At 52.6% G+C, this 25287-nt stretch overlaps 2 protein-coding genes across 4 annotated transcripts; both read right to left on the bottom strand.

Annotated features, from left to right (window-relative positions):
• Positions 1-525: 525 nt before the first annotated feature.
• Positions 526-6050, bottom strand: EPOR (erythropoietin receptor). Its single transcript, XM_040240631.1, has 8 exons — positions 5868-6050; positions 4876-5011; positions 4309-4487; positions 4074-4231; positions 3438-3591; positions 3263-3350; positions 1439-1526; positions 526-1345 (listed from the first exon to the last, which is right to left on the bottom strand). The coding sequence occupies exons 1-8, from the start codon at positions 5980-5982 to the stop codon at positions 734-736; spliced, it is 1530 nt and encodes a 509-aa protein (XP_040096565.1). The 5' UTR covers positions 5983-6050; the 3' UTR covers positions 526-733.
• Positions 6051-10887: 4837 nt separating this feature from the next.
• On the bottom strand, positions 10888-25260 carry RGL3 (ral guanine nucleotide dissociation stimulator like 3). Of its 3 annotated transcripts, XM_040240628.1 has the most exons (19): positions 25208-25260; positions 24669-24782; positions 23822-24045; positions 23627-23680; positions 23282-23496; positions 20047-20189; positions 19701-19916; positions 18393-18496; positions 18200-18284; positions 16253-16306; positions 16059-16145; positions 15830-15862; positions 15619-15740; positions 14452-14547; positions 14284-14352; positions 14103-14199; positions 13077-13229; positions 12874-12988; positions 10888-11356 (listed from the first exon to the last, which is right to left on the bottom strand). In XM_040240628.1, the coding sequence occupies exons 1-19, from the start codon at positions 25241-25243 to the stop codon at positions 11160-11162; spliced, it is 2214 nt and encodes a 737-aa protein (XP_040096562.1). In that variant the 5' UTR covers positions 25244-25260; the 3' UTR covers positions 10888-11159. The 3 variants fall into 3 exon arrangements, with proteins under 3 accessions (XP_040096562.1, XP_040096564.1, XP_040096563.1); XM_040240630.1 differs by lacking the exon at positions 14452-14547; XM_040240629.1 differs by lacking the exon at positions 16059-16145.
• Positions 25261-25287: the final 27 nt, after the last annotated feature.

Below are 25287 nucleotides of genomic sequence, written 5' to 3'. Positions count from 1 at the left end.
TGGTTCCTACTAGGGTCACATGACCACTTCTAGCCAGCAGAATTTGTGAAGACGTGGCGCCCACCTCCAGGCTACATCCCTAAAGTGGCCTACAAAAATCTTCTGCTGTCTCTTGTTGGCTGGAAGGATGCAGAGGGTCCATCTGAAGACCCCAGAGTACCCCTAGGAGATGGTTAAGCTACAGCCTGGGTTTCTGACTCATGCCAGGGATAAGCTAACCATCTATTTGAATTGTATGAGAGAAAGTGCTTCCCTGGTGGCTCAGCTGGTAAAGAATTTGCCTGCAATGTAGGAGGCCTGGGTTCAATCCCTTGGTCGAGAAGACCCCCTAGAGAAGGGAATGGGTTGTTGTTAGGGCAGCTAGCATAACTTATACTGACCAATTTATTCTGTTATTATTATTCAGATTGTCAGGTCAGAATTTTAGACTTAACCCCAGACTTTTTGCTGCTTCTTCTATGGCCTGGGCCCAGGGAAAAGATGGGGCTTACAGGTATTTATAGAAGTCACGACAGGAAACTTGTATATATTTATATATAAAGTATATATATATATATTTATCTACACAAAAAAACTGTACATTTAAAAATACTGCAAGGCTGTGACTTTCTGAGCAGGATGACTTGAGCAGAAAGCCAAGGTCAGCAGGCCTCACTGACCCTGCTGGATAAACCTTGGGTCTGGAGTAGCAGTGGGGTCATTCTGGGTCTCTGTGCCTCCGAGGGCTGGAATCCTAGGAGCAGGCCACGTAGCTCGGGGGTGAAGCCTTGGGGGCTGGGATGAGGCTGTTCTCATAAGGGTTAGAGTAGGGACCATTGGATGAACCCCCCTGGGCTTCCTGGGAACCCCCTGAGCTATAGCCAGTTGAGATGCCAGAGTCAGACACCACGAGGTACAGGTACTTTAGGTGGGGTGGGGTGGGGAGCAGCTCAGGGGGCAGTGCCCTTGGGCGCAAGAGCTGGGAGGTGGGGTCAAGAATGGTGTACTCAAAGCTGGCAGCGGAGCCCCCCTCCGGCCCAGGCTTCAGGGCCAAAGCGGATGTGCAGGAGGACGCTTCTGAGGCTTCATCCGTGATCACTATGTCCATATCGCCACCAGGCTGCAGGAGGTCCTCACTCGGCAGACTCCGGGGCAGCAACCACTTGTCCAGCACCAGGTAGCTGTCTTGGGCATGCTCGCTGCCCACCGGCTCCAGGAGGGGCCCCCCGTCATCTGCCCCAGGTTCCACTGCCTGTGTCACCCCCCAGCAGCACTCAGAGAGGACTTCCAAGGGGGCAGGTGGGTCCTCTGGGAAGGGGGTGCTGGGGCTCCACCACAGACAGCCGTCAGTCTGGTACAGCCACAGCTGGGGAAACAGCACCAGCTTGCTCAGAGACTTGGAGTTCGGCCACAGGAGCAGGGAAGCCCCAGGCCTGGAAGGAACAACCAGGCCGCCTACCTGGAAATTACCCTTGTGGGTGGTGAAGAGGCCTTCAAACTCGCTCTCAGGGCTTGGGATGCCAGGCCAGATCTTCTGCTTCAGAGTCCTGGTGAAACCAAAACAAACAGATACCTGGGCATGTGTCACTGAACATTCACCAACACCCCCTCAGCACCATTGATGGGGCAAAGATACTCCTAGTCCCTTGTGGTCATGTTGAAGGCAGAGGAGTGCATGGGACTGAGGAACAGGGGTTCTGCCAAAGCATCTGCAAGGCCCTACAGAAGGGCAATGGGAACAGGGTTTTGAAGGATACATAGGAGTTCAGTATACACTGCCTTATGGTCCCTCTAAAACCCACCCAGGCTTGTCTGAAGGTCCATGATGCTACTTTCCTCCTCACTCTTTTCCATGGTTCTCCAGCGCATTCAGGCTAAAAGTCCAAACTCCTCCCTACAGAACACCCTACATGATCTAATCCCTGTTACCTCCCTCATCCCCCCCGCCCCACCTTACACACTCTGCTCTAGGCATACAGCTTTTCTTGCAGCTGCTTCAATGTTCCAAGCTCATTCCCATCTCAGGACCTTTGCACTTGCTGTTTTTCCCTTCCTGCTTTTCATGTGGCTGCCTCTTTCCCAGGATTCAGGTTTCTGCTCTGATGTCACCTCCTCTCACCTGTCTATTCTGTTATGTCCCCATGTGCATGCATGCTAAGTCACTTAAGTCATATCTGACTCTTTGTGACCTTACGGACTGTAGCACACCAGGCTCCTCTGTCCATGAGACTCTCCAGGCAAGAATACTGGAGTGGATTGCCATGCACTCTTCCAGGGGGTCAGTCCAACCCAGGGATCGAACCTGAGACTCTTATGTCTCCTGCACTGGCAGGGAAGTTCCTTACCACTAGTGCCACCTGGGAAGCCCGATATTTCTGCTCTCTCTCATCACAATTTATAATCAAATATCTGTTGGTTTCCTTATTGGTTGTGTGACTCAGCTATGAGATCCACAAGAGTAGAGACACATCTGGTTTGTTCTGCTCTTTCTTCCCAGTGCCTAGCACATAGCTGGCACTCAGTATTTCCCAATCAAGTAAATAAGGCTTTGAAAGAACTAGGAGATTGCTTGGCAGGCATGGCAAGAAGGACATTCCTGGCAGAAGGAACAGTGTATCCCAAGGCTTGGGGGTGTGAAAACACATAGTTACAAAAACTCAATTACAAAAACCTCAGGATGGCTGGTCATGTCAACATCTAAGGAGCTTGACAACGGGTGAGAGGCATTTGGGGCTAAATCGTTTCATGAAGCCCATTTGGTTGGCTTTACAGAAGTTGATGAAACTGGGGAAAAAATATTCAAAAAGAAGGGCTTCCCCGGTGGCTCAGTGGTAAAGAATCTGCCTAAAAGGCAGGAGATGCAGTTAGACACAGGTTCCATTCCTGGGTCGGAAAGATCCAGGAGGAGGGCATGGCCACCCACTCCAGTATTCTTGCATGGAGAATCCCAGGGACAGAGGAGCCTGGCGGGCTACAATCTATGGAGTCGCAAAGAGTAGTACACGACTGAAATGATTCAGCATAGCACGCACGCACATTCACAAGAGAATCCAAGAAGGAGCAGACACTGAGGTAGGAGGAAAACCCAAAAAGTATATGCCCAAGAGCAGAGAATTTAAAATAAGAATCTGAGTGTGACCTGGCTTGCATCCCGACCCTGCCACCGACTTTTCATTGTGTAACCCTGGGCAAGTGCCTGCCCATCTCTGAGCCTAGGTTTTCACAGGGAAAGAGGAAAGTTAGTGGAGGGGAGTCTGAGCCAGATGCCGAGTGGGGCGCTCACCGGCGGTGGGAGAGCAGGGCTAGCACGGCCAGCAGCAGTAGAATGAGCACGAGGACGAGGGAGAGCGTCAGGATGAGGGGGTCCAAGTCTGGGGGAGCAGGGAAGAGGTCAGGGCAGTGAACTTGGCCCCCATACTCCGCCCAGCCCCTCCTACCTCCCTTGCCTGGGGCCTCACCACTAGCCGTCAGCAGTGACGCAGGCTCAGACCAGGCGCTCCAGAAGCCACCGAAGCTGGGCTCGGCCATACGCGCGCGTACCATGAAAGTGTAGCGTGTTCCGCCCCGCAGGTTGCTCAGCAAGCACTCGGTGCGGCCGTCGAGGATCTCCACCTGTCGGGCGGGGCCCGGGTGAGGGGTGTGGCCAATAGGGGCAGGGTGGGAAAAGGAGGGCATGTGGGGGGTGGACTCTGAGGGAGCCAGCCAATCAGAAAAAGGAAGAACAGAAACCAAGCATGGGGAGGCGGGCAATGAAAGTAAGAGGCGGGGCCCAGGAAGGCTTGGGGCCAATCAGGATGGGGCTCTGGGTAGAAAGGGCTCACTCCGGCTATTTAACAGCTGGGCCTGCGAACAGACAGGGCGGGCACTGGAGCGGCCTAGGATTCCGGGCAAGAGTTAAGAAAGGTTGAGTCCAGGTGGGCTGGGAAAAGGGGATCATTGGGAAAGGGGACAAATCAATGGACGTGGAGATGTCTTGGGCAGGGCGTGGAAGGGACGAGGCCAAGGGGCGGGGCCCTGGTGACAGTCTGGGTGAGACTTAGAGGGCCTGTCTAGTCTGGAGCCCTTTGGGGCTAGGTTATAGGGGTAGGCCTCACCCTCTGTGCGCCCCCTGCGGCGTTCTCTGCCGAGATGTTCACCTCATAGCGGATAAGGCTCGCCATGGGTGCCCCAGGCGGCGGGAGCCAGCGCAGTACCACGTGGCCGCCCTCGTCGGCCCGCCGAGCCACAAGCCTGGCGGGAGGGTCTAGGAGCACTGCGGAGAGGGGTTTGCTTAGGTGGGCGGAAACTGGGACTCCCTCCCGACCAATCCCCCGTTCCCAGCGCACTTACCCACTTCGTTGACGTGAATGGTACGGCGGTAGCGTGAAGCGCCCGAGGAGGCCGCAGTGACGTGCAGCTCTAGGGGCACGAAGCTCGACGTGTCGGCTGTAGGCAACGAGCACCAGAAACGCACCAAGCCGCGGGCGGTGGGGGTCTGATGCAGGCGGCATGGCTTCCACGGCTCACCCCTGTTCAACCAGGAACCAGCGAGGGTAGGGGGATCAAGTTTGGAGGTTTCGCGGGGACCGAGGGCGCGTTTCTGGACACCACCACCAGGGGGCGTCGCAGCTCCGACGTACGCGACGCCTTAAGTCCTGCTTTGGAGCGGTATTGTTCCTGCCCTGAAGTTTGCGGTTGCCCTCCAGCAGTGATCACAGGAGTGTTCCAGCCCCGACCACTAGGGTGCATGTCAGCCCTGACTCCGTGGGCTTCCCAGAAGTGCCCACCAGCAGAGATGCCAGCCGGTCCCTGGCACCAGGAAACATCCCAAGATGCGAGCTCCTGGGAAGTCTGCCCGGCCCGCCCGCCCCCTGCACCTGTGGGGCGCTCCACCTGACCCCGCCTCGTCCAACTCACTCGAGCTGGTAAGAGAAGCTGTAGTTGTCCGGGCCGACTCCGGCGGTGGCCGCTTCCTCCCAGAAACACACCAAGTCCTCCAAGCGCTCGGTGAAGCACAGAAACTCATCAGGCTCGCGGGCTGTCAGCAGGGCCGCTGAGGATGGGGGTAAGGGGAGGGGGTCAAGGGACCCGAGCCCCTTTCTCGAGCCACAGCATCCTTCCCTCCCTCCTGCTGCCTGTGCGGACCGATAAGAAAAAAAGCCCCGCCCCCGTTCTTCCAGCGGGGCCCTTCAAAGGGTCCGCCGAAGTAGTGCCCCCCAAACTTCCAAGTGTAGGTTGCGTGTCTTATTGTCTCCCTCCAACACACACGCCGCCCACCCGCGACCGGCTTTGCTGAGCGCAGCATTCAAGGCCTCCGCCTCCCGCTGCCGGCCCCGCCCCAGCCTAGGGACTTGCGTGCGGGTGAGTGTGTGTGCAGGAGGCGGGGTCCCCTATCAGCCCCGGCAGGCTCCCGGCGGCCCGATAGCGCCAACCGTGCCCCCCGTTCCCCTCCCTCAACCCCGCGGACCCAGGGATCTGGCGCCCGCATGCCAACCGTGTTTACAGTTGCCTGGGGCTCGGCCCCTCTGACTCGGACTCGGGTTTTACCCTCCCTTCCCACTTGGAGGGTCGGCTAGATCTCCTTAGCTCAGCGACTCTAGAATACAGGACTCTAGACTACAGCACCACCCCTGCCCCATTTAGCGTTTAGCACGTCCCAAGTTCGTTGAAGAGATAAAGCAGGACTCTTATGGCCCTTTCTAGCTTCTCCCCCAGAATCTAATCTGGGGATATAGACCCCAGCATGCCATATGAGATCCCAGTCTAGGAGTTCAGACACCATCTTGGGCCCCAGGTCACAGACTCAGAATGAGAACCTGGGTGGCCCCAAGGATCCGGGCAGGAGGTTCGGGGCCCAATATTGCCCTCCAAGATCCAGTGCTGGGGTCCACACTCAACTCCACCCTTACCTTTGTTTTCAAACTTGGGGTCCGTTGGATTGGGTGGGGGAGCCCAGGCTGCCCCAGAGAGCAAGAGGCAGAGGAAGCCAATTCCAGGACGTAGGGGTGCCGGGAGATGATACATAATGTAGCCCCTGCTGCCGGGGGCCCAGGGCTCCTGCCCCCCCCCCGCCACCACTTCTTCCGCCCCTGGCACAGGCCACAGCTGGGTCAGCAGCTGCCTCCGCCGGACACAGCTGACCAGGCCTTCCCCCGGCCAGGCGCCTCCAAGTGGCAGCTCCCCCGAGGGGGCGGGACCAGCAGGCAGCCCAAGCTGAGATAAGAGGGAGGCAGCCGCCCTGTGGGGCCTGGCTACAGAGAGCAGGGGCCCTGAGCTCCGCACCCCCTTGGGGGTGGAGGGGAGGAACTGCTCTGCTTTCTGCCTCAGACACACTTTCTTGCTGTGCGACCCTGGACGGGTTACTTACCTTATCTGAGCTTCAGCCTTTTAATCGATAAAATCCGACTTGGCACATAGCAAGCATTCAAAAAATGTAACCTGTAACTACTGATATTATCGTACTAATCAACATCTCTTCCCAGTCTGGGTAGGAATATAATAAGCCTAATAGTAGCCCTTGAATGTTTGCACAATGTTGGGAAGTACTGCCAGATAGTAAGTACGAAAGAGCCTGCGTTTGTAAAAATTACATGTATTCTAGAATGCGAGATTTTATTTGTGATTTTGGGGGCATTTTCTGCTTACATTTGTATACCCTTGGGATTTTATTTTACAAGGAACGTGCAGTTCTTTCAATAATCTGTATAGAACAAATCTTAAAAGCTGTTCTCTCGGGCTGAGCTTCAACTGGGGTAAACACCCTCCACCGCAAAGAGATGCATGCCTGGGGAAGCAGGGGATACCTACCTTATTGCGTCAGCCAGCCCCAGATTAGCCAATCAGAGAGCTCCATTCCCTGGAGCACGGTAATTGGTTCAGGGGTGACATGTGACCCAAGGGGATCCAATGAGCTTCCATTCTGGGACTTTCCCTGGAGTAGCTAGGAAAGGAGGTGCAGCCTTCTATTGGATGACGAGGTAGGCAGATGGAGTAGCCAGAGACATCTTTGTCATTAGGAGGAAAAAAAATGGCTGATGGTGAAGCTAAGGTGGGCTTCTGCACTGTCTGTTCCCTCCACTTGCAAGGTTCTTCCTCTAAGTGTACATGCAGCTCACTTTCAGTTTACTCAGGACTCTAACTAAATGTCACTTCCTCAGTGAAGTCCTCCTGGATCACCTGTTCAAAATAGCAACCCTCTCACCACCCACCCCTCACCCCACACACACGTCAGTCCTTAAATGGTTTGGTAGTAGCAGCAGCAGCAGCATTTTGCATTCCCTGTACTTTTTGTATAAATATGTAATATGTATTTGATGTTTTGTTATTGATTCACCACCTTCATTAGTCTGTTTTATTCATTTCTATACCCCCAGCACCTACAACAGAGCCTGGCATACAATAGGAGGTCAGGAAATATTTGTGGAGTAAAAGATAAGCGAAAAACCAACCTGAGAGGTGTAGGGAGACAGCTGACCTGTGTCAGCCACTGGAGAGAGCTATTCCTGAGTACTCCTGCACCTTTATTATTTTTTTTTTTAAACCTCCTGCACTTTTAAAAACAGAAGTGGAGGGATTCCCTGGCTGTCCAGTGGTTAGGACTCTGTGCTTCTGCAGGGGGCGTGGATTTGGTCTCTAGTTATTTAACTTCTATGCAGAGTACATCATGAGAAACGCTGGACTGGAAGAAGCATAAGCTGGAATCCAGATTGCTGGAAGAAATATCAATATCCTCAGATATGCAGATGACACCACCCTTATGGCAGAAAGTGAAGAGGAACTAAAAAGCCTCTTGATGAAAGTGCAAGAGGAGAGTGAAAAAGTTGGCTTAAAGCTCAACATTCAGAAAATGAAGATCGTGGCTTCTGGTCCCATCACTTCATGGGAAATAGATGGGGAAACAGTGGAAACAGTGTCAGACTTTATTTGGGGGGACTCCAAAATCACTGCAGATGGTGATTGCAGCCATGAAATTAAAAGACGCTTACTCCTTGGAAGGAAAGTTATGACCAAACTACATAGCATATTGAAAAGCAGAGACATTACTTTGCCAACAAAGGTCCGTCTAGTCAAGGCTATGGTTTTTCCAGTGGTCATGTATGGATGTGAGAGTTGGACTGTGAAGAAAGCTGAGCCCTGAAGAATTGATGCTTTTGAACTGTGGTGTTGGAGAAGACTCTTGAGTCCCTTGGACTGCAAGGAGATCTAACCAGTCCATCCTAAAGGAGATCAGTCCTGGGTGTTCATTGGAAGGACTGATGCTGAGGCTGAAACTCCAATACATTGGCTACCTCATGCAAAAAGCTGACTCATTGGAAAAGACCATGATGCTGGGAGGGATTGGGGGCAGGAGGAAAAGGGGATGACAGAGGATGAGATGGCTGGATGGCATCACCGACTTGATGCACATGAGTTTGGGTGGACTCTGGGAGTTGGTGATGGACAGGGAGGCGTGGCATGCTGCAACTCATGGGGTTGCAAAGAGTCGGACACGACTGAGCAACTGAACTGAACTGAGGGGAACTAAAATCCCACACGCCTTACCGAGGAACAAACAAACAAACAAACAAACAAAACAAGTCAATGAGAATCTCTTCCTCAGGAAACTGGCATTTGGATTGAGTGTTTGTGTGTGTGTGTCTGTGTGTCTGTGTGTGTCTGTGTGAGAGAGAGAGAGAGAGAGAGGCAGAAACTAAACTGTTTCCCTGGGTAAGAGCATATGTTCTGATGTATTCCACGTGTCACTTGCCCTGAAACCTTAGATAAGCTACTTAACCCTCCCTCGTCTTGGTTTTTCATGTATAAAATGGGCATGATAATAATGCCCCCTCATAAGGCTTATGTGAGGATTATGAATAGATTACATCAGGTTATGAGAACATGCCTGCCACACAGTAAGTGCTCAGTAAGGACAACAATTATTTGCTTAAGCTCATTTAAGAAGGACAGGGAAGATTGTGCTGCAGTCCATGGGGTTTGCAAATAGTCTGACATGACTTAGTGACTGAACAACAATAACAATTTAAGAATGCTGTTACTTGCATCCAATTGCTTTTTTAAATGAATTAATTTGGCTGCATCAGGTCATAGTTGCAGCATGTGGGATCTTTTGTTGCAGTATACAGATTCTCTAGTTGTGGCATTCACGCTTAGTTGCTCTGAGACACATGGGATCTTAGTTCCCTCACCAGAGATCAAACCTGTGTCCCCTGCATTGCAAGGGGATTCTTAACCAATGGACTGCCAGGGAAGTCCCAGGCATTTTCCTTGCATGGCAGGTGGAACTGGTGGGGTGTAAGAATGGCACTGCCCCATGAGGGTGATCCTGCCTTGGAGTGGGGCAATATTCATTTATTAACTTTTTTCTTTTTTGGCTAGTGTAACAGAGACTCAAATAATACTGACGACTCAAATAAGCTGGGCATTTAAGAAGAATATGTATTTATTTGGCTGTGTTAGATCTTAATCACAGCTCACAGGATCTTTAGTTGTGGTGTTCAGCACGTGGCATCTAGTTCCCTGACTAGGGATGGAACTCAGGCCCCCAACATTGGGAGCGCAAAGTCTTAGCTGCTGGAGCACCAGGGAAGTCCTGAGCGAGATATTTATTTTCTTTTGTAACAGTTCAAGTAGCAGCAATACAGTATGTTTGCTCCCTGGTCTCAGAGGGCCATGATCCTTCCAGTTTGCAGCTCAGTTGTTCAGATGGTGTAAACCACCCAGTCCAAGCTGATCCACTCCATATCTTCATTCTAATCAACCCAAGGCAAAAAAAGGCAGGAGAGGACATACCCCTTCTCTTTAAGGGCAGAGCCTGGAATGTACCCACATTGTTTCCCTTTACAACTCGTTGGCTGAGACTTGATCATATGACCACATTTCACTGCAAAGGAGACAGGAAATGCAGTCTTTACACTGGGTAGCCAGTTGAAAAATCAGTGTTTCTGTAACCGTAGGAGACGGTTATTGGATTTCGGGAGTCAATGGACAGTCTCATTCTCAGAGCAAATCAGAGGCAAGAGACTCTGTGAAAAGTCCTGGTGACATCTTTTGAGTCCCTGGGTCCAACAGTGCCTGCAGCTGGCCCCATGGAACTTTTCAATTACAGGGGCATTCATTTCTGTTTTTTTTTTTTTTTTTTTTGCCCATACCTGTTTGAATTGAGTTTTTGATCACTTGCAAAAGCAAGAACCCTTATTAATACAGTTAGATATAAAGCCCATAGTTGATGCCTAGCAGAGTGGGAGTTCATAACTGGGTATTATTATTGTTGTTGCTGTTGTTGTTCTGATTGTTTTTCACATGATGATGTTATTTGTCTCAAGTCCTGATGGGATTTCATTTCTTCCCTCTTCCATAAACACAGCAGGAAAGAATTATATTACCCCAACAATGTTGAGGGACAGAGTCCTGAACCCTCTGTTTGTGACAGAACCCCACTCCCACCCACTGCTGGTGTCAGCCATGCCTCACTCAACCCCTTTCTTAGGGCTCTTAGTTTTTCTTTTCTTTTTTAATTTTTATTTATTTGTTTTTGGATGTGCTGGGTCTTCATTGCTGCACAGGATTTTCTTTAAGCAGCAGACGGGGGCTACTCTTTAGCTATGGCGCACAGCTTTCTCATTGTGGTGGCTTCTCTTGCTGTGGAACACAGGCTCTAGAGCTTGCAGACTTCAGAGTTGCAGCACATGGGCTCAGCAGTTGGGGTTCCCAGGCTCTAAAGCACACGCTCAATAGTTGTGGCACATGGGCTTAGTTGCTCTACAGCACGTGCGATCTTCCCAGACCAGGGATGGATCCCGTGTCTCCTGTGTGGGCAGGTGGGTTCTTTACTACTGAGCCACCAGGGAAACCCTTCTTTTCTTATTTAAATTTTTATCCTAATGAAGAGTAGACTTGGGGCATAGGCGCAGAACAAACAAGACTGACTCCTGTTTTATAACTTTGGTCACTGTTTTCATCCATTTTTGCCACTTTTGGTGTGTCTCCAATAGTTACAAGGTTTCTCTGGGAGAGGGTCTGACCCCTGACAACCCACCCCTTTCTATAAGATGAAGCTCTCCACCAGTCACCCCATGGGCTGGTGTCTTTGGAATAGTGATCTGGTGCCAAGAGGGTCAGAGGGGTGAAGTCCAATAAAATGGGGGTGGGGTGGGGTTACAGGGTATGGAGCACAATGACCTCTACTGGGGAATTGGAGCTTTTCATAGAGGAGCCCCCTCCCCGCCTCCTGGTGATAGAAGCCAGACCCCTTGCTGCCCATGAGGCCCATATCCTGGAGGAGGGGGTAGGGAGACTGAGGTTGTATGCTGGGTCCCCTCCTTCCGCCGCAGCACGAAGTCTCCAGGGGCGGCTGGACTCATGGCATAGAACACGTTGGCGTTGTCAGGAATCAGGAGCTCTGGCCAAGCATGGAGAAGATGGTGAAAGGCCCACACAACCTGGCACTCCCCCCACAAAGGACCTAGGGAAACTTCCACCACTCACCATGCAACCTGAACAATCTTGGACCCCTCCAGCCAGTGCTAAGTCAACCTCATTCCCCTCTCATTGGAAATCTAGACCACTTCCCACTCCAAGCCTGCACCACCTCATGTCTCCCCCACTGTGAACCTGGGCAACCTCCTCCTCTTTCCCCTGGAGTCTAGACAACCTGCACTGGAAGCTTGAGCGAAGTCAGGCCTCCCACCCCAATCAACTTCCTGCTCACCCCACCCTCTCCCCTGCAGCCGACTCCCAGCCAAGTTCATGCTGCTCTCACCCCGAACTAGGACAACTGACTTCCCACTTCTAGCCTGTACAACCCTCACACTTGTCATGTGAACAACCTCATATATCCCTTTAGCATGTCAGTCTTTTTTTTTTTTCTTTTGGCTGCACCACACAGCTTGCAGGATCTTAGTTCCCCAACCAGGGATCGAACCCAGGCCCCTAGCAGTGAAAGCGTGGAGTCCTAATCACTGGACTGCCAGGGAATTCCCTAGCATGTCAACGTCTTGCCTCTCCCTTCTTTATATATATCTATATATTTCATTTTTTAAAACGTTTAATTGAAATGAAGTTGATTTACAATGTGTTGTTAATTTCTCCTGTACGGCAAGGTGACTTAGTTATTCATACATATATATGTATGTGAAAAAAGTGAAACTGTCAGTCGCTTAGTGGTGTTGCAGCCCTGTGGACTGTAGCCTGCCAGGCTCCTCTGTCCATGGAATTCTCCAAGCAGGAATACTGGAGTGGGTTGCCATGCCCTCCTCCAGGGGATCTTCCCGACCCAGACTGAACCCTGGTCTCTTGCACGGAGGCAGATTCTTTACCATCTGAGCCACCATGGAAACCCGCATATATGCTTCTACATACTCTTTTCGATTATGGTTTGTCACAGGATATTCAGTATAGTTCCCTGTTACCTCTCTCCCTTTAAACGTAGACAACTTTCTACTCACTTTACATTGAACAATCTCGTTTCCTACCCTGAATTTCAGTACCACGTGGCCCTCTCCCATGCCAAGTTCAAGTAACTTCAGAGTCCCCATACCAAACTTGGACAAACTCATTTCGCCTCAGATCCAAGCCCAGACCCTCCCTTCAGTCTTGTGCTCCACGAGGTTGAGCCCAAACAACCTCACGATTCTACAGATCGAAGTCCAGATGACCTTCTACACTCCCTCTCCCACTGGTTCCCCGACAATCTCATTTCCCCATAAATCCTAGGAAGGCACTTTTGGTGCCCCTTTCCCTCACACTGAGCTAGGGCAACCTCATGATCCCACCTAAGGGAGGCATCAATATTTTTCTGCCTCTTAACCCCACCCTGCTGCATCTCACCCCTACTCTGTTCCAGAACCACCCTGGTCAGCCTGCCGTCCTCCCCAGCCAACTGCCCCTTAGCCCAGGCTCCAAGCTGTCCTTGCTCACCCCTGTCCCCAGGAAGGACTTGGAAGAGCTGATAGTCTCGGACCCAGGGCTGGGCCACACTGTGTTTTTCCAAGGCTCGCTGGACCACGCTAGGGGCCTTGTCCTGACTCGTGAGCTGCAAAGAGAGACTGGCAGGTAAGGGATGACCACCCAAGCCCCAAGGGCAGGACTGTCCCCAGCACGTCTCAGGCTCAGCTCCTCACCAAGATGCTCCGATACAGATTGCCGTGGTCGTTGTCGATGCTGACCCGGATGACGCGGGCCTCTGAGCCCTGCTGCCCGGGGAGGGAGATATGAGGGCCACTCAAGGGCAGGGCCAGGGGCCAGGGGCCTGGCAGGTCCGGGCTCAGGGGCAGCTGTGGACAGCGGGGTTGGGTGCTGAGTGGGGAGAGCATGAGGGCCCCCCCACCATTGTATTCAACACATCTTCCTGCGTACCCTGAGCCTGGGGACGTGTAATTAGGGTATCTATGCCATCCCATCACATAGATGCCCACATCTATGCCATCCCATCACATACAGACCTTTATGCTGTTATAGGAATTGACACGTGACTCGTGTTCACACACAAGAAACCCAGTGTAACCTGAAAGCAGTGAGTGCCCACATTTGCTCACACTTGTTGGATGGGCACAAGCCCATGAACATGAAAAGCCCTGCACAGGGCCCATGGATACTATGGCTATTCATGCCAGCATTTTCCCTCCAGCTATGCAAACTCCTATGTTTGTGCTAAGTCGTGTCCAATTCTTTGCAACCGTATGGACTACAGCCCACCAGGCTCCTCTGTCCATGGGATGCTCCAGGCAAGAAGACTGGAGTGGGTCGCCATGCCCTTCTCCAGGGGACCTTCCTGACCCAGGAACTGAACATGTATTTCCTAAATCGCAAGTGGGTTCTTTACTGCTGAGCCACCGGGGAAGCCCATTCCTGGGAAAACACATATCCTTACAAAAGTAGTGACTGCAACCCAGAGTGCCTTGTGGTAAGTGGAAGCTCTTGTCCAGATCTGAGCGTAAGTGACGGACAGTCCCTTAGGTGGGTCCGTAGAGATGCATGCAGTTTCCCAGACATATGCTCAGAGTGCTGAGTCAACTGTGTTCATGGTCTCCTGTGCACATACCTGGCTGTGAAATCCTGTGTGTGTGCGCGCACAGACACACATACACACACACACACACACCAGCCCTGGGTGCCTGCAGTCCCACGTGTACACATAGTCTTGGTACCTTGGTGCTGGGGCTCTGGGGCCCTGGAGAGGCTGGAGGACTGCCTGTAGGAGGGTCCTTGGTTCTAGGACTGGATGGAGGGGATGCTGGGGACAGACTGGGGGAGACACAGAGTCTGAAGTGGGGTAGCTGGCCTGAACTCTGACCCCTCTCCAGTCCCTTCATCAGATGGGATGCTCACCTTGAGGTGGAGGATGAGGGATCCCCAGGACTTCCACCAGGGGATGAAACTCTCTCCCGGGACAGCTTCCTGAAAATAAGGAACAGGATGACGCGAATACCAAACCCAGACCCAGGAACAGATCCCATCCCTGCCCACGTCACCCACCACATACTCCCTGCAACTCACGCACTGAGGCGCTTGGTCAGGCTGATTTGCCGTCGGATGCGTGGGGAGCTGGGGCAGGAGGAGGCTGGTGGCTCAATGACCCGGGAGACGTGGTAGCTGAGGGGTCAAGATGTAGATGGATGGGTGGGTTGAGAAGTGAATTAGCTTCAGTTAGGAGCTGGGTTTTGGGTGTGTGTGGGGGTAGAGGGAGGGTACAGATAGGAATTAGGCACCCAATGTCAAGATCAGGGTAATAAATGTGGGTATTACAGTTTCAGGGTCTTATCAGTGATTAGATGAGATGGCTTGGTTAGCAGAACACACAGGGATTCATAGAGTGGGACTGAGGAGTCAGATTGTGTCAAGGATAGAGTTCAAGGTCAGATAATCACTGGGGTCAATGATTAGGGTCATGGATTCAATAGAATGAGTTGGTACAGTTGAATGGGGTCAACTGAATGGGGGTCATAAGTCAGATATATGTCAAAGTTGGAGTCAGTTGCTCAGAATTGGGAGTCAATGATTGGGCTCAGAGAGTCAGAGGTGGGTCATGGGTCAGATAGGGCCAGAGGTGGGAAAGAGAAAAGATAGGATGGTGAGTGGAACAGCTAGCTGCACATTAAATACTGAAGTCCAAAAGTCAGATGAGGGCTTCCCTCGTGGCTCAGTGGTAAAGAATCTGCCTGCCAATGCAGGAGACACTGGTTGCATCCTCGATCTGGGACGATCCCACAGGCTGTGGAACAACTAAGCCCAGGCATCACAACGACTGAGCCTGCGCTCTAGAGTCCAGAAGCCACAACCACTGAAGCCCGTGTGCCCAGCGCCCATGCTCCGCAGCAAAAGAAACACTCCAGTGAGAATGCAGTGCTCTAGAAACAGAGGCTGACCACACTCACTGCAACTGCAGAAAAGCCCGAGCAGCCAAAAATAAAGAAAGTCACTTTTCAAAAAAATAAAAAAGAAAGGAAAGTCAGATGAGGTCAAAGTTTGGGGTCAGAGGGCAACTGGGGCCCTCGACTGGGCTGGAGACAATGACAGGTGACAGGCTGGCGGGGGGGTGAGGTGAAGGCTCAGGAGGGGATCTGAGGAGCTGGGGAGGTGCATGGGGTGTGCAAATCCAGGGTGTCATCCAGGATCAGTTGCAGGGTTGGGGGGGCGCTGTCACACCAGGCCACAAGTTGTCACCTCTGCTCCTCGCTGAGCTTGTGCTGGGCACGCAGGGCGGCCAGGATGGGCGGGCGGGGGCTCAGGCAGTAGCTCTGACAGCGTCTCTGCAGCTGCTGGATGCGGGCCAGGATCTCCCACTCCTGAGGGGGCAGCCTCTGAGACCTCCGTCCATGCTCTGCCCCAACCCTGGACCCCCTCCCCACCTCCACCCCTGCCCACCGCAGCTTACCTTCCTCCTCTTCTCAAAGTTGATGAGATCCCCCTGGGGACAAACTTTGTCTGAACTGGAGACAGTTCAGACTCCAAGGTCAGGGGTCGAGGATTAAGGTCAGGAGCTGGGATATCAGGAAGCCCATGCACTAAGGGAGCTGGGGTCAGGGAGCATGGGCAAGGTCAAGGGTGAGAGGTCAGGAGGCCCACTGTGCTGAGGGTAAGGAGTCAAGAGTCAGGGCTCAGACCTTCAGCATATCCGGCAGGGCGGTATCCAGCATTACCAGGTCCGTGAGAAAGGTGCCAAGGTAGGGGACGGGGCCTGGGGGCAGTTTCTGTGGCCCCCAGAGCTCCAGTCACTCTCAGGCATCAGTGACCCCATCAGGCTCCACCCCCTGCCCCAGCATCCCACTTGTTTCTCATCTCAAACCACATCACTCACCGAGGACGGGCTTCCTGCAGGGGCATCCTCCTCTTGGGGCCCCTGAGTTGCCTCCTGGAAACAGTGAGAGACTTTATTTTCTTAGGTTCCAAAATCACTGCAGATGGTGACTGCAGCCATGAAATGAAAAGATGCTCGCTCCTTGGAAGAAAAGCTATGACAAACCTAGACAGCATATTAAAAAGCAGGGACATTACTTTTCCAACAAAGGTCCATCTAGTCAAAGCTGTGGTTTTTCCAGTAGTCATGTATGGATGTGAGAGTTGGCCCATAAAGAAAGCTGAGCACCAAAGAACTGGTACTTTTTAACTGTGGTGTTAGAGAAGACTCTTGAGAGTCCCTTGGACTGCAGGGAGATCAAACCAGTCAATCCTAAAGGAAATCAGTCCTGAATATTCACTGGAAGGACTGATGCTGAAGCTGAAGCTCCAATACTTTGGCCACCTGATGCTAAGAACTGACTCATTAGAAAAGACCCTGGTGCTGGGGAAGATTGAAGGCAGGAGGAGAAGGGGACGACAGAGGATGAGATGGTTGGATGGCATCACTGACTCGATGGACATGAGTTTGAGCAAGCTCTGGGAGTTGGTGATGGACAGGGAGGCCTGGCGTGTGGCAGTCCATGGGGTCGCAAAGAGTTGAACGTGACTGAGTGACTGAACTAACTGAGGGGGAGGAGAAGCACTGAGTAGTCCTAGGATCTCTTTGACCCCTCCCTCAGGGAAGATACCTCCATCACAGCCATACCCAAGGGAAAGTGAACAGGGAGGACGAGGAGAGAGCAGAGAAGCAGCAGGGGGCACGCCCCATAGCGGATGATGAGAGATGGGGCTTGTAGATGCCGTGGACCTCAAGGCTGGCCTATAACACAGGTGAGAATCCTTGTACCTGGCGACTCGTCCCAAGCAATGCCTTGAACTTTGCCTTCACAGCATTGTTCTGCCTGGTAATTAGTGATATAATTGCTGGGGCAATTAATTGTGCGTGTCCCCATCGGGGGGCCTGAAGCCCTCCAAGGGGAGGAAAGTGTGTTAGTGTCTTTGTGGCTGAGCCTCCTGGCAACTGCCTGGCACACTGTGTGCTTAATGCAGAGCTCCTTGAGCTCGCATCCTTATTTGAGACATTTGTTCACTTTATTCATTGATCACCTGCTCTGGGCCAGGCCCTGTTTGGAGTGCTGGGGAGGCAGCACTGAACAAAACAGACAAAATTTCTGGCCTCATAGAGCAGACATCAGGCATGGCGAAACAGCAACAACCAAGTTAGATGTGTAATCTAAGGACAGGCAGAGATAAGGGCAATGGGGGTAGAGTGGAGGTGTGGGGGACATAGGGAGGGCCTCTCAGAGGTGAGGACACTGGGGGAGACACCTGCAGAGGGTGGGAAGAACGTTCTTGGCAGAAGAGCAGACTTCCAGTGCCATCCATTCTGCATTTTTTTGACTGTGCTGCAGCATGTGCGATCTTAGTTCCCCGAGCAAGAATCGAACCCATGACCCCTGCATCAGGAACTCAGAGTCTTAACCACTGGACCACCAGGGAAGTCTCTATTCTGGATTCACCCCCAAGAACCAGCACCTAATTGCAGTCAGAACCTAAATCTTGCCTGCAGTAAGTCAGACTCATTGGCACACTTTTTTTGTTTGTTTTGTTTTGCTTATCAAAGTCAAGTCCTTGGCACAATTTTTTTTTTTCACTCTTTGCCGTGACTCTGACCTTCAGTGACCTTTTCACTGTAGCTTCTGATATTTGTTGAATGAGTAAATAAGGTAGCCATCAAGTGTGAGCTCTGATGAGGGCAGCAGAAGCAGCAAAAACACAGGGCTGCCTACAAACAGGAGGAAGGCCATGCCCGAGAGGTATGGGAAAGGACGCTGAGTGTTGTGACAATGACAAGCAATGACCCTCTCCTGGGCCTGGGATCTGCGGGGGCCTCACCCATCCGTACCTGGGAGAGGATCTCTCTGCTGCTCAGATGGTTGTTCTCATCGGAGAAAATTTGGGCAAGTTTCCTGAAAGTGGATAATGGTTCCCTGGGGAGGACAGGAGAGGAGTCACGGGTGGCCATGGGAAGAGTCAGAGCGGGGGTGCGGTGGGCAAGAGGTCCCACCCCAGGGCCTCCACCCCCAGTCCCTGGTCACCGGCTCACGGCGCCCCAGCTGCGCTTCAGCCTGTAGATGGGGTTAGACTGCAGGGCGGACAGGATGGCGCGCAGGGAGGAGAAGTTCCGCAGTTCCCGGCAGCGCTGGGGGGCGGGGTGGAGGGGGTGCTGGTCACACCTCAAACCTGCCTGATCCCCAAGTATGATCCACCTTTGATCCTGTGACTTGTGACCCCAGGTCAAACCCTTACATCTCACCCCACATCTGACAAGCTACCCGGATTCGGCCTCCTCCCCGACCTACCTCTCCATACCCTTTGTTTGACCTTGGCTTTCCGTGTCCCCACTCCTTCTCCCTGGGCCCTAGACAGACCCATAGCATCTCCTAGTTCCAGACTCCTCCTCCTCAACATAAGTCTTGCTCCAGTGTCAACCTCTAGTCCCCTTGCCTTGCCTCTCCCCCACTCCCTTTCCTGGGCCCCAGATCTACTCTTCCTCTCTACCCAGAGGCTCCTGCCCCACCTCCACCCGGGCTCTTTCAAGACCTCCACCTCCTTTTCTTGGCTTGTTACCAAGCCTATTCCTTCCACAGTGCACCCATCCCATCCTTGTGGTGGTGGTTTAGTTGCTCACTCCTGTCTGACTCTTTGTGACCCCATGGACTGTAGCCTGCCAGGCTCCTCTATCCATGGGAGTTCTCCAGGCAAGAATACTGGAGTGGATTGCCGTTTTCTTTTCCAGGGTATTTTCCCGACCCAGGAGCCGAACCAGGGTCTCCTGCACTGCAGGCAGATTGAGCTACAATGAAGCCCATACAACTGAGCTACAATGGAAACCCATCATCCCACCCTTATTATTCCTTAACCAGCACGGAGTACTCTCGGCCACTCCTTGGACTTCGAGGAGGTCAAACCAGTCAGTCCTAAAGGAAATCAGTCCTGAATTCATTGGAAGGACTGATGCTGAAGCTACAATATTTTGGCCACCTGATGCGAAGAACCTGACTCATTAGAAAAGACCCTGGTGCTGGGAAAGATTGAAGACAGGAGGAGAAGGGGACCGGACCACAGAAGATAAGATGAGCAGCTTAGGGAGTTGGTGATGGACAGGGAGGCCTGGCGTGCTGCATTCCATGGGGTCGCAAAGAGTCGGACATGACTGAGCGACTGAACTGAACTGAACCCTCTGCGGCTCAAGGCCACGTGCTGGACTTTCCCTTAGGCACCTCCCAGCCTCAACCCTCCGCTTTTCCAGAGACCCGTCCTTGGCCTTCTGCCCGCCCCCAGCCTCTCTCATTGAGCCTCGGCTTCGCGCACGTCTTGCCCCCACGCTCCCGCCAGAGACGCACCTGAGCTATGCGGATCCACTTCTCCAGCCGCTGCGCCCTCTGCGGGGCGGCCAGGCCCGGTTCCCCGAGCACTGAGCCCAGCACGCAGCCGGTCACTGTGTTGAACTGGGTCACGGTGGCGCGCACAGTGGGGGCGGTGCTTGCGGCCCCCGGCCGGTCCCGCTGCGACCACACGGAGCCCAGGCACTCGAAGGGCCGCAGGCGCGAGAAGAGCTCCTGAGCAGAGGAGGTGGAGGAGGGTGGAATCTGAGCTCAGAGGGATCTCCCCCAACTCCTCCTCCCTCCCCCACCCGCTACCCATCCCCTATCCCAGCCCCTGCTCGCGCGGGCCGGCTCTGATACTCACCACGTCCATCAGGGTCAGCTGCTCCGCCACGTCGTCTACACTGAAGTCCAGAAGCTCAGGGCCTTCCCACACGAGGCCCTCCTCGTCTTCCAGGCAGCCCACCGGGGAGTCTGGGCAGAGGATTTGGGCAGTCCCAGGGGTTCCTGAGGGAGCATTGACTAGGTGAGCTTAAACGCTCAGTCCGACTGTAGGCCACCAAGCTCCCCTGTCCATGGGATTCTCCAGGCAAGAATACTGGAGTGGGCAGCCATTCCCTTCTTCAGGAGATCTTCCCCACCCAGGGATCGAACCCTTGTCTCTTACATTTGCTGCATTGGCAGGCAGTCTTTACCACTGAGCCACCAGGGAAGCCCAACCATGTGGTTAAGGGAAGGTTAAGACATTGTCTTAATGTCCCAAGTTCGAATCCAAATTGATCCACTGGGCTAGCTGTGTGAATTAAAACAAGCTTTTAACCTCTCTGTGCCTTGGTTTCCTCATCTGGCTTTATTTTTTCAGAGTGTCCACGTGTGAAAACATTAATTAATTATTAATTCATCAAAAGTATGGATCAAAAAAATCAAATGAGCTCACGCATACCAGACTTCTATAAAGTACTCAATAAATATGAATTATTTTTCTCAAGGTCGGGGGGCGGGGGTGGTCAATGGTGGCGCCCCCTAGGGGACACTTTGGAAATCCAGACATGCATAGTGAAGAATCGTTTAACACCCAGCCTCCAAATGTCCCTCAAAATTTGTGTCCTTAAAAAACCTATTTACAATAATCTGCACCTAGAACCCAACTATCTTGCTCATGTTGCTATTTAGTCGCTCAGTCGTGTCCAACTCTTCTGTAACCCCGTGGGCCATAGCCTGCCAGGCTCCTTTTGCCCATGGGATTTCCCAGGCAAGAATATTGGAGTGGGTTGCCATTTCCTTCTCCAGGGTATCTTCCTAACCCAGGGATTGAACCTGTGTCTCCTGAATTGGCAAACAGATTCTTTACTATCGAGCCTCCTGGGAAGCCCAGTCTTGCTCGTAAACACTAATTATTTTGGCTCCAAGAATGCAAGGACTGTGAGAGCCTGGACTTTGTTTCGTATGGAAATTGCAAGTGTTGTTCACCATTTTGGAAATCGATGTCACTAACATCTGTGCTATAGCATCTTTGTCGTTGGTACACTCCCCTGGATTAGTCTGTGGTTTCCGTATTCACTGTGATGCTATGGCAGGTGAAGGCACTGGTCAGCTTCATTATGTCTTCTAGTGAGGCATGCCCAGACACTGACATACCAACACTGTTGTGTAAATTGCTTTTGTCTTATTTCTCCTTCCTATTACTGTTGCAATATATTATTATTTTTAAGTTCATTTAATTATCTGTTGTTCATTTCATATTCGGACAGGTGGTATTGCAAAATATTAGCTTTAAAGTGAGCATAGGAGGGACTTCCCTGGTGGTCCAATGACTAAGATTCTGCACTCTCAATGCAGGGGTCTGTGTTTGATTTCTGGTCAGAGAACAAGATCCTACATGCCTCAGCTAAGAGTTCATCTGACACAACTAAATATTTTGCATGCCCCGAGGAAGACTGAAGATTCTGCGTGCCACAACTAAGACCCTGTGCAGCCAAATAAATAAATATTTTTAAATTGATAATTGTTGAAAATAAGTGAGGGGTGTATGAGTGTTCTTTACACTACTTCTCTCTATTTCTGTATGTGTTTGAAATCATGGTAAAAAGTAACCCCCAAATAAAGATGTTAAAGTTCCCAGAGCCTGGCATACAGTTGGCATTCAATAAATGTTCATTTTTCTTCTCTGACCTCAAATACTCACAGTTTAGGGTAGCCTTTTCAATAGAATTTTTTGCAGTGGTGAAAATATTTTCTATCTGTGCTGCCCGATGTGGTTACTGAGCACTAGAAATGTGGCTAGTATGACAAAAGAACTGATTCTAATTTTTATTTAATGTTAATTAACTTCAATTTCAATAGCCACATGGGGCTAGTAGCTACCTCACTAGTCTGTGCAGCTTGGATGACTTGGAATAAGCTGGAGAAATCTTGAAGGCAAAGGAAGAAAGATATTTAGTAACCAAGAGAGAAACCGAAGGGATAAAACATATTTAAATAGCTGAGACTTTGTCTCTAGGGGAGAGAAGTGGCTGCTACTTTGTAAAGCAGAGAGAAATGTGTCCAGATTAGTCTAAAGATTAAAGCATGGATTAAGGTTATGAAGCTTTTGTGATAGGGATCAGATCAAACACAGATGGGTGAAAGATGATATTTTATAAGGAGGATGCAATTATTCAATAAGTAAACCCATCTTGTAACTGACTCTGGGGACAGAGTTGGGGACACGACCAATGGATTCTATGAAGAAAAATAAGGCAGGTAAAAGGACTCAGAGTGGGAGGCTGTATCTGTTGGGAGGAGATCTGAGAATGCACATCTGAGCAGGTGACAATTGAACAAAGGTTTGAATGAAGTATATGGATATTTTTCCTTCCTTCCAAAGCTCTCTACAACAGAGGTTGGCAAGCTCAGCATGTGGGATCTTAGTTCCCTGACGAGGGATTGAACCTGCATCCTTGCACACGAGTGCAATGTATTAACCACTGGACCTCCAGGAAATTCTTGGCAAACTTTTCTATTAAAAGCCAGATAGTTTGCTGATGTCCAACAATAATGAAAATAATACTATTTGCCAAGCCTTCATTGGGTTTCCCTGGTGGCTCAGACAGTAAAGAATCTGCCTGCAAAGCCCTCATTACTTATTTACTTGTCCACCAATTGTCTTCCTCAGGGAACAGGGAGCTCCTATCCACAGTTTATTTGTTGAATGAAAGAAGAAGCCAATGTGGTAAGTATTGTCATTGCCCCCAGGAAACAGGCTCAGAGAGGTGAAGTGACTTATTCAATGTCGCACAGTCAGCAAATGGCAGAACTGGGATTTGAACCTAGGTCTCTGTGGCTTCTAAGGCAAGTAGCAATAGGAAGATTTGTAGCCCAAAACACAAGATATCCTGACCCCATGATGGAATATCTTTATAGTTGTCATGTGTTGGGTGGGGGAGGTGAGGGATAAATGACAACACTGGGTTATTATCCCCATTTTACAGGTGGGGAAACTGAGGCTCAGATAGGGCTAAGGACCTTGCCCAAGATCTGTAGATCTTTCAGAGGGGAGAATATCCCTGGGGGAGGGAGAATGCCTGCTCAGGACACTATCACGCCCCGAGTCCGCTCACCTGCCCGTGTCTGGGATTGCTCCTCTTCCTCCTGCTCTGCCTCAGCCTCCTTCAGGAAATCTCCCAGCAGCTTTTCGGCCTCCCGGGCCTCAGCCCCTGATGGAGCTGCCCAGCCCAGAAAGCTGCAAACACTGCCTAGGTCCGAGTGGGCAGGGGGATCCCAGAAATCCTGAGGGTGGTCCCGCAGCCATGAGCCCAGCACTGACACCACAGCCCTGGCCAAGAAGGGTGGGACCTCAGAGCCCATCCCACAGTTCCAGACTCGGGAGCTCCTACATTTCAGATCTGATCTTTGACCTCTGCCCTCCCCAACCCGCCCCCACCCCCACCCGATTGGAGGCAAACCTCAAGTTCTTGTTGAAAGTTAGATCTCTTCCTTCTGTTTTCTTGATTTCTACCCTGGAAAGACACCCCCACACCCAAATCAGGTGAAGAAGGGAAGGGCTGGAGAGGACTTAGGAGGAAGGTTCTGGGGGGAGAGGGAGGGCTCCAGAGAGAGTAGACCGAGCATCCAGGTGAGAGTCTGGGGTTGGTACTGACCCGGGAGGGAGTGGCGGTGCCGGTGGCGGCAGGAGAAGGCCCAGCACGCGGCCAGTAGGCACGAAGGCCCGGTGGGTGGCCAGGAAGGCGGGCACGAAGCCTGGGTCCTGCTCGGGGTCTCCGGACACCAACTCCCGCACTAGCCGCTCCAGCCGCGCCGCCCTCAGCGCCCGCACCTTGCTGGTGCGGTAATGTAGGAAGGTGTCGGCCGCGGGGCTGGGGGCCTGCGCGCCAGGGCGACCGCAATGAGACACAGAGGAGTGGGCCCTGGCACTCACCTCCCATGTGTCTTTGGGGAGCACCGCTTTTGCGCCTGACCCTGTCTATTCCTGGCTACCCCGCTCCCTTAGTTCATTATTATGTACCGTGCATAAACGACACCAGAAACCCGCCCAGAACAGCCTCAATCGCCCAGGCTACGCCCGCCCTCTGCTCTATTCACCGGTCACCCCCAACCCCCAAAGCTCCACCCCCATCCCTACCCCCAGGCGGCTCTCAGCTCTCCCGCCTCGCTTCACTGGCGCGTTCCCGAGCTCTTCGCCCCACCTTGCCCTCGCCCGGCCGCTTCTAAAGACCCCTCCTCCCTCTCCAGCTCCACCCCACTAAACCTGGCTTACCTAAACCCAGCCATCCACTTCAGTCCCCAGGTCCTGCTGGGCACCGCGGTCTCACCTGGCCCCGCCTCCTCATCTACCCCACTCACCTGGCCGCCCCTAAACCCCACTCCATCCTTACCAGGTCGCCTCTAAGCCCCGCCCCTCCTGCGGGCCCCAGTCCCGCCCCTCCATTCAGCCCCGCCTCACCTGGTCGCCTTCCGCCCCGCCCCAGCCCCCTACCCCTTCCTCACCTGGGTGCCCTGGGGCCCTGCCCCCGGACTCGAACGCTGACTGCGCTGCCGCCGCAGGGAGACACTGTACACCGCGCCGTCCTCGGTCTCCTCTCCCCAGTCCTGCAGCAGCGCCTGGACACGGAGGCGGGCTCAGGACGCGGCGAAGGGAAGGGTCCCGGGACCACTGCCCACCTCTCCAGTGGACTCAAGCCTGGGCCCTCTAGTTTCACCCTCCCTTCCCGGCCCAGGCTCAGGGAATCCCTCGGCGCCGCGGGTTCCCTCCTCTCTGGTCCTTGGAAGGATGGGGTGGCACTTTGGCGTCCAGTCTCAGGGAGTCTGTCTATGATCTCTCCCATAGATGCTCTCAGAGACTCCCCCCGAAAAGGAACCAGCCATTTCACTGGGTCAGAGGCCCAGAGGCCCGAGGTAGAAACCCCCCAGGCTGTTCAGAGGAGCCTAATTTGTGGAGAGAGTCCAAGGGTACGGTTTGGAGCCTGGAGTTTCTGGATCCTGGGGTCACCAGGGATGTAGGATCCTGGGACCCCAGGTCCCCTTACCAGGGAGAGCTCCTTGCCCGCTGCTGTGCGCTCCATGGTCCGCGCTCGGCCCGCTCTGCTGCACAGCTGAGTGAGGCGGA

This window comes from Oryx dammah, unplaced genomic scaffold (assembly GCF_014754425.2).
Source record: "Oryx dammah isolate SB20612 unplaced genomic scaffold, SCBI_Odam_1.1 HiC_scaffold_5, whole genome shotgun sequence".
Classification (NCBI taxonomy): Eukaryota; Metazoa; Chordata; class Mammalia; order Artiodactyla; family Bovidae; genus Oryx; species Oryx dammah.
The sequence above is the reverse complement of the archived record's forward strand: the minus strand, read 5'-3'. Positions and strand labels throughout refer to the sequence as shown.

Coding starts and splice junctions, on each gene's coding strand:
- EPOR (XM_040240631.1), bottom strand. CDS start 5,982: ATGTATCATCTCCCGGCACCCCTACGTCCTGGAATTGGCTTCCTCTGC. Junction 4,488..4,875: donor AGCTTCTCTTACCAGCTCGA/GTGAGTTGGACG, acceptor CTGGTTGAACAG/GGGTGAGCCGTGGAAGCCAT. Junction 1,346..1,438: donor CCCACAAGGGTAATTTCCAG/GTAGGCGGCCTG, acceptor CTGTTTCCCCAG/CTGTGGCTGTACCAGACTGA.
- RGL3 (XM_040240628.1), bottom strand. CDS start 25,243: ATGGAGCGCACAGCAGCGGGCAAGGAGCTCTCCCTG. Junction 24,046..24,668: donor CAGGGCCCCAGGGCACCCAG/GTGAGGAAGGGG, acceptor CCTGGCGCGCAG/GCCCCCAGCCCCGCGGCCGA. Junction 18,285..18,392: donor AGCTGGGGCGCCGTGAGCCG/GTGACCAGGGAC, acceptor TGTCCTCCCCAG/GGAACCATTATCCACTTTCA.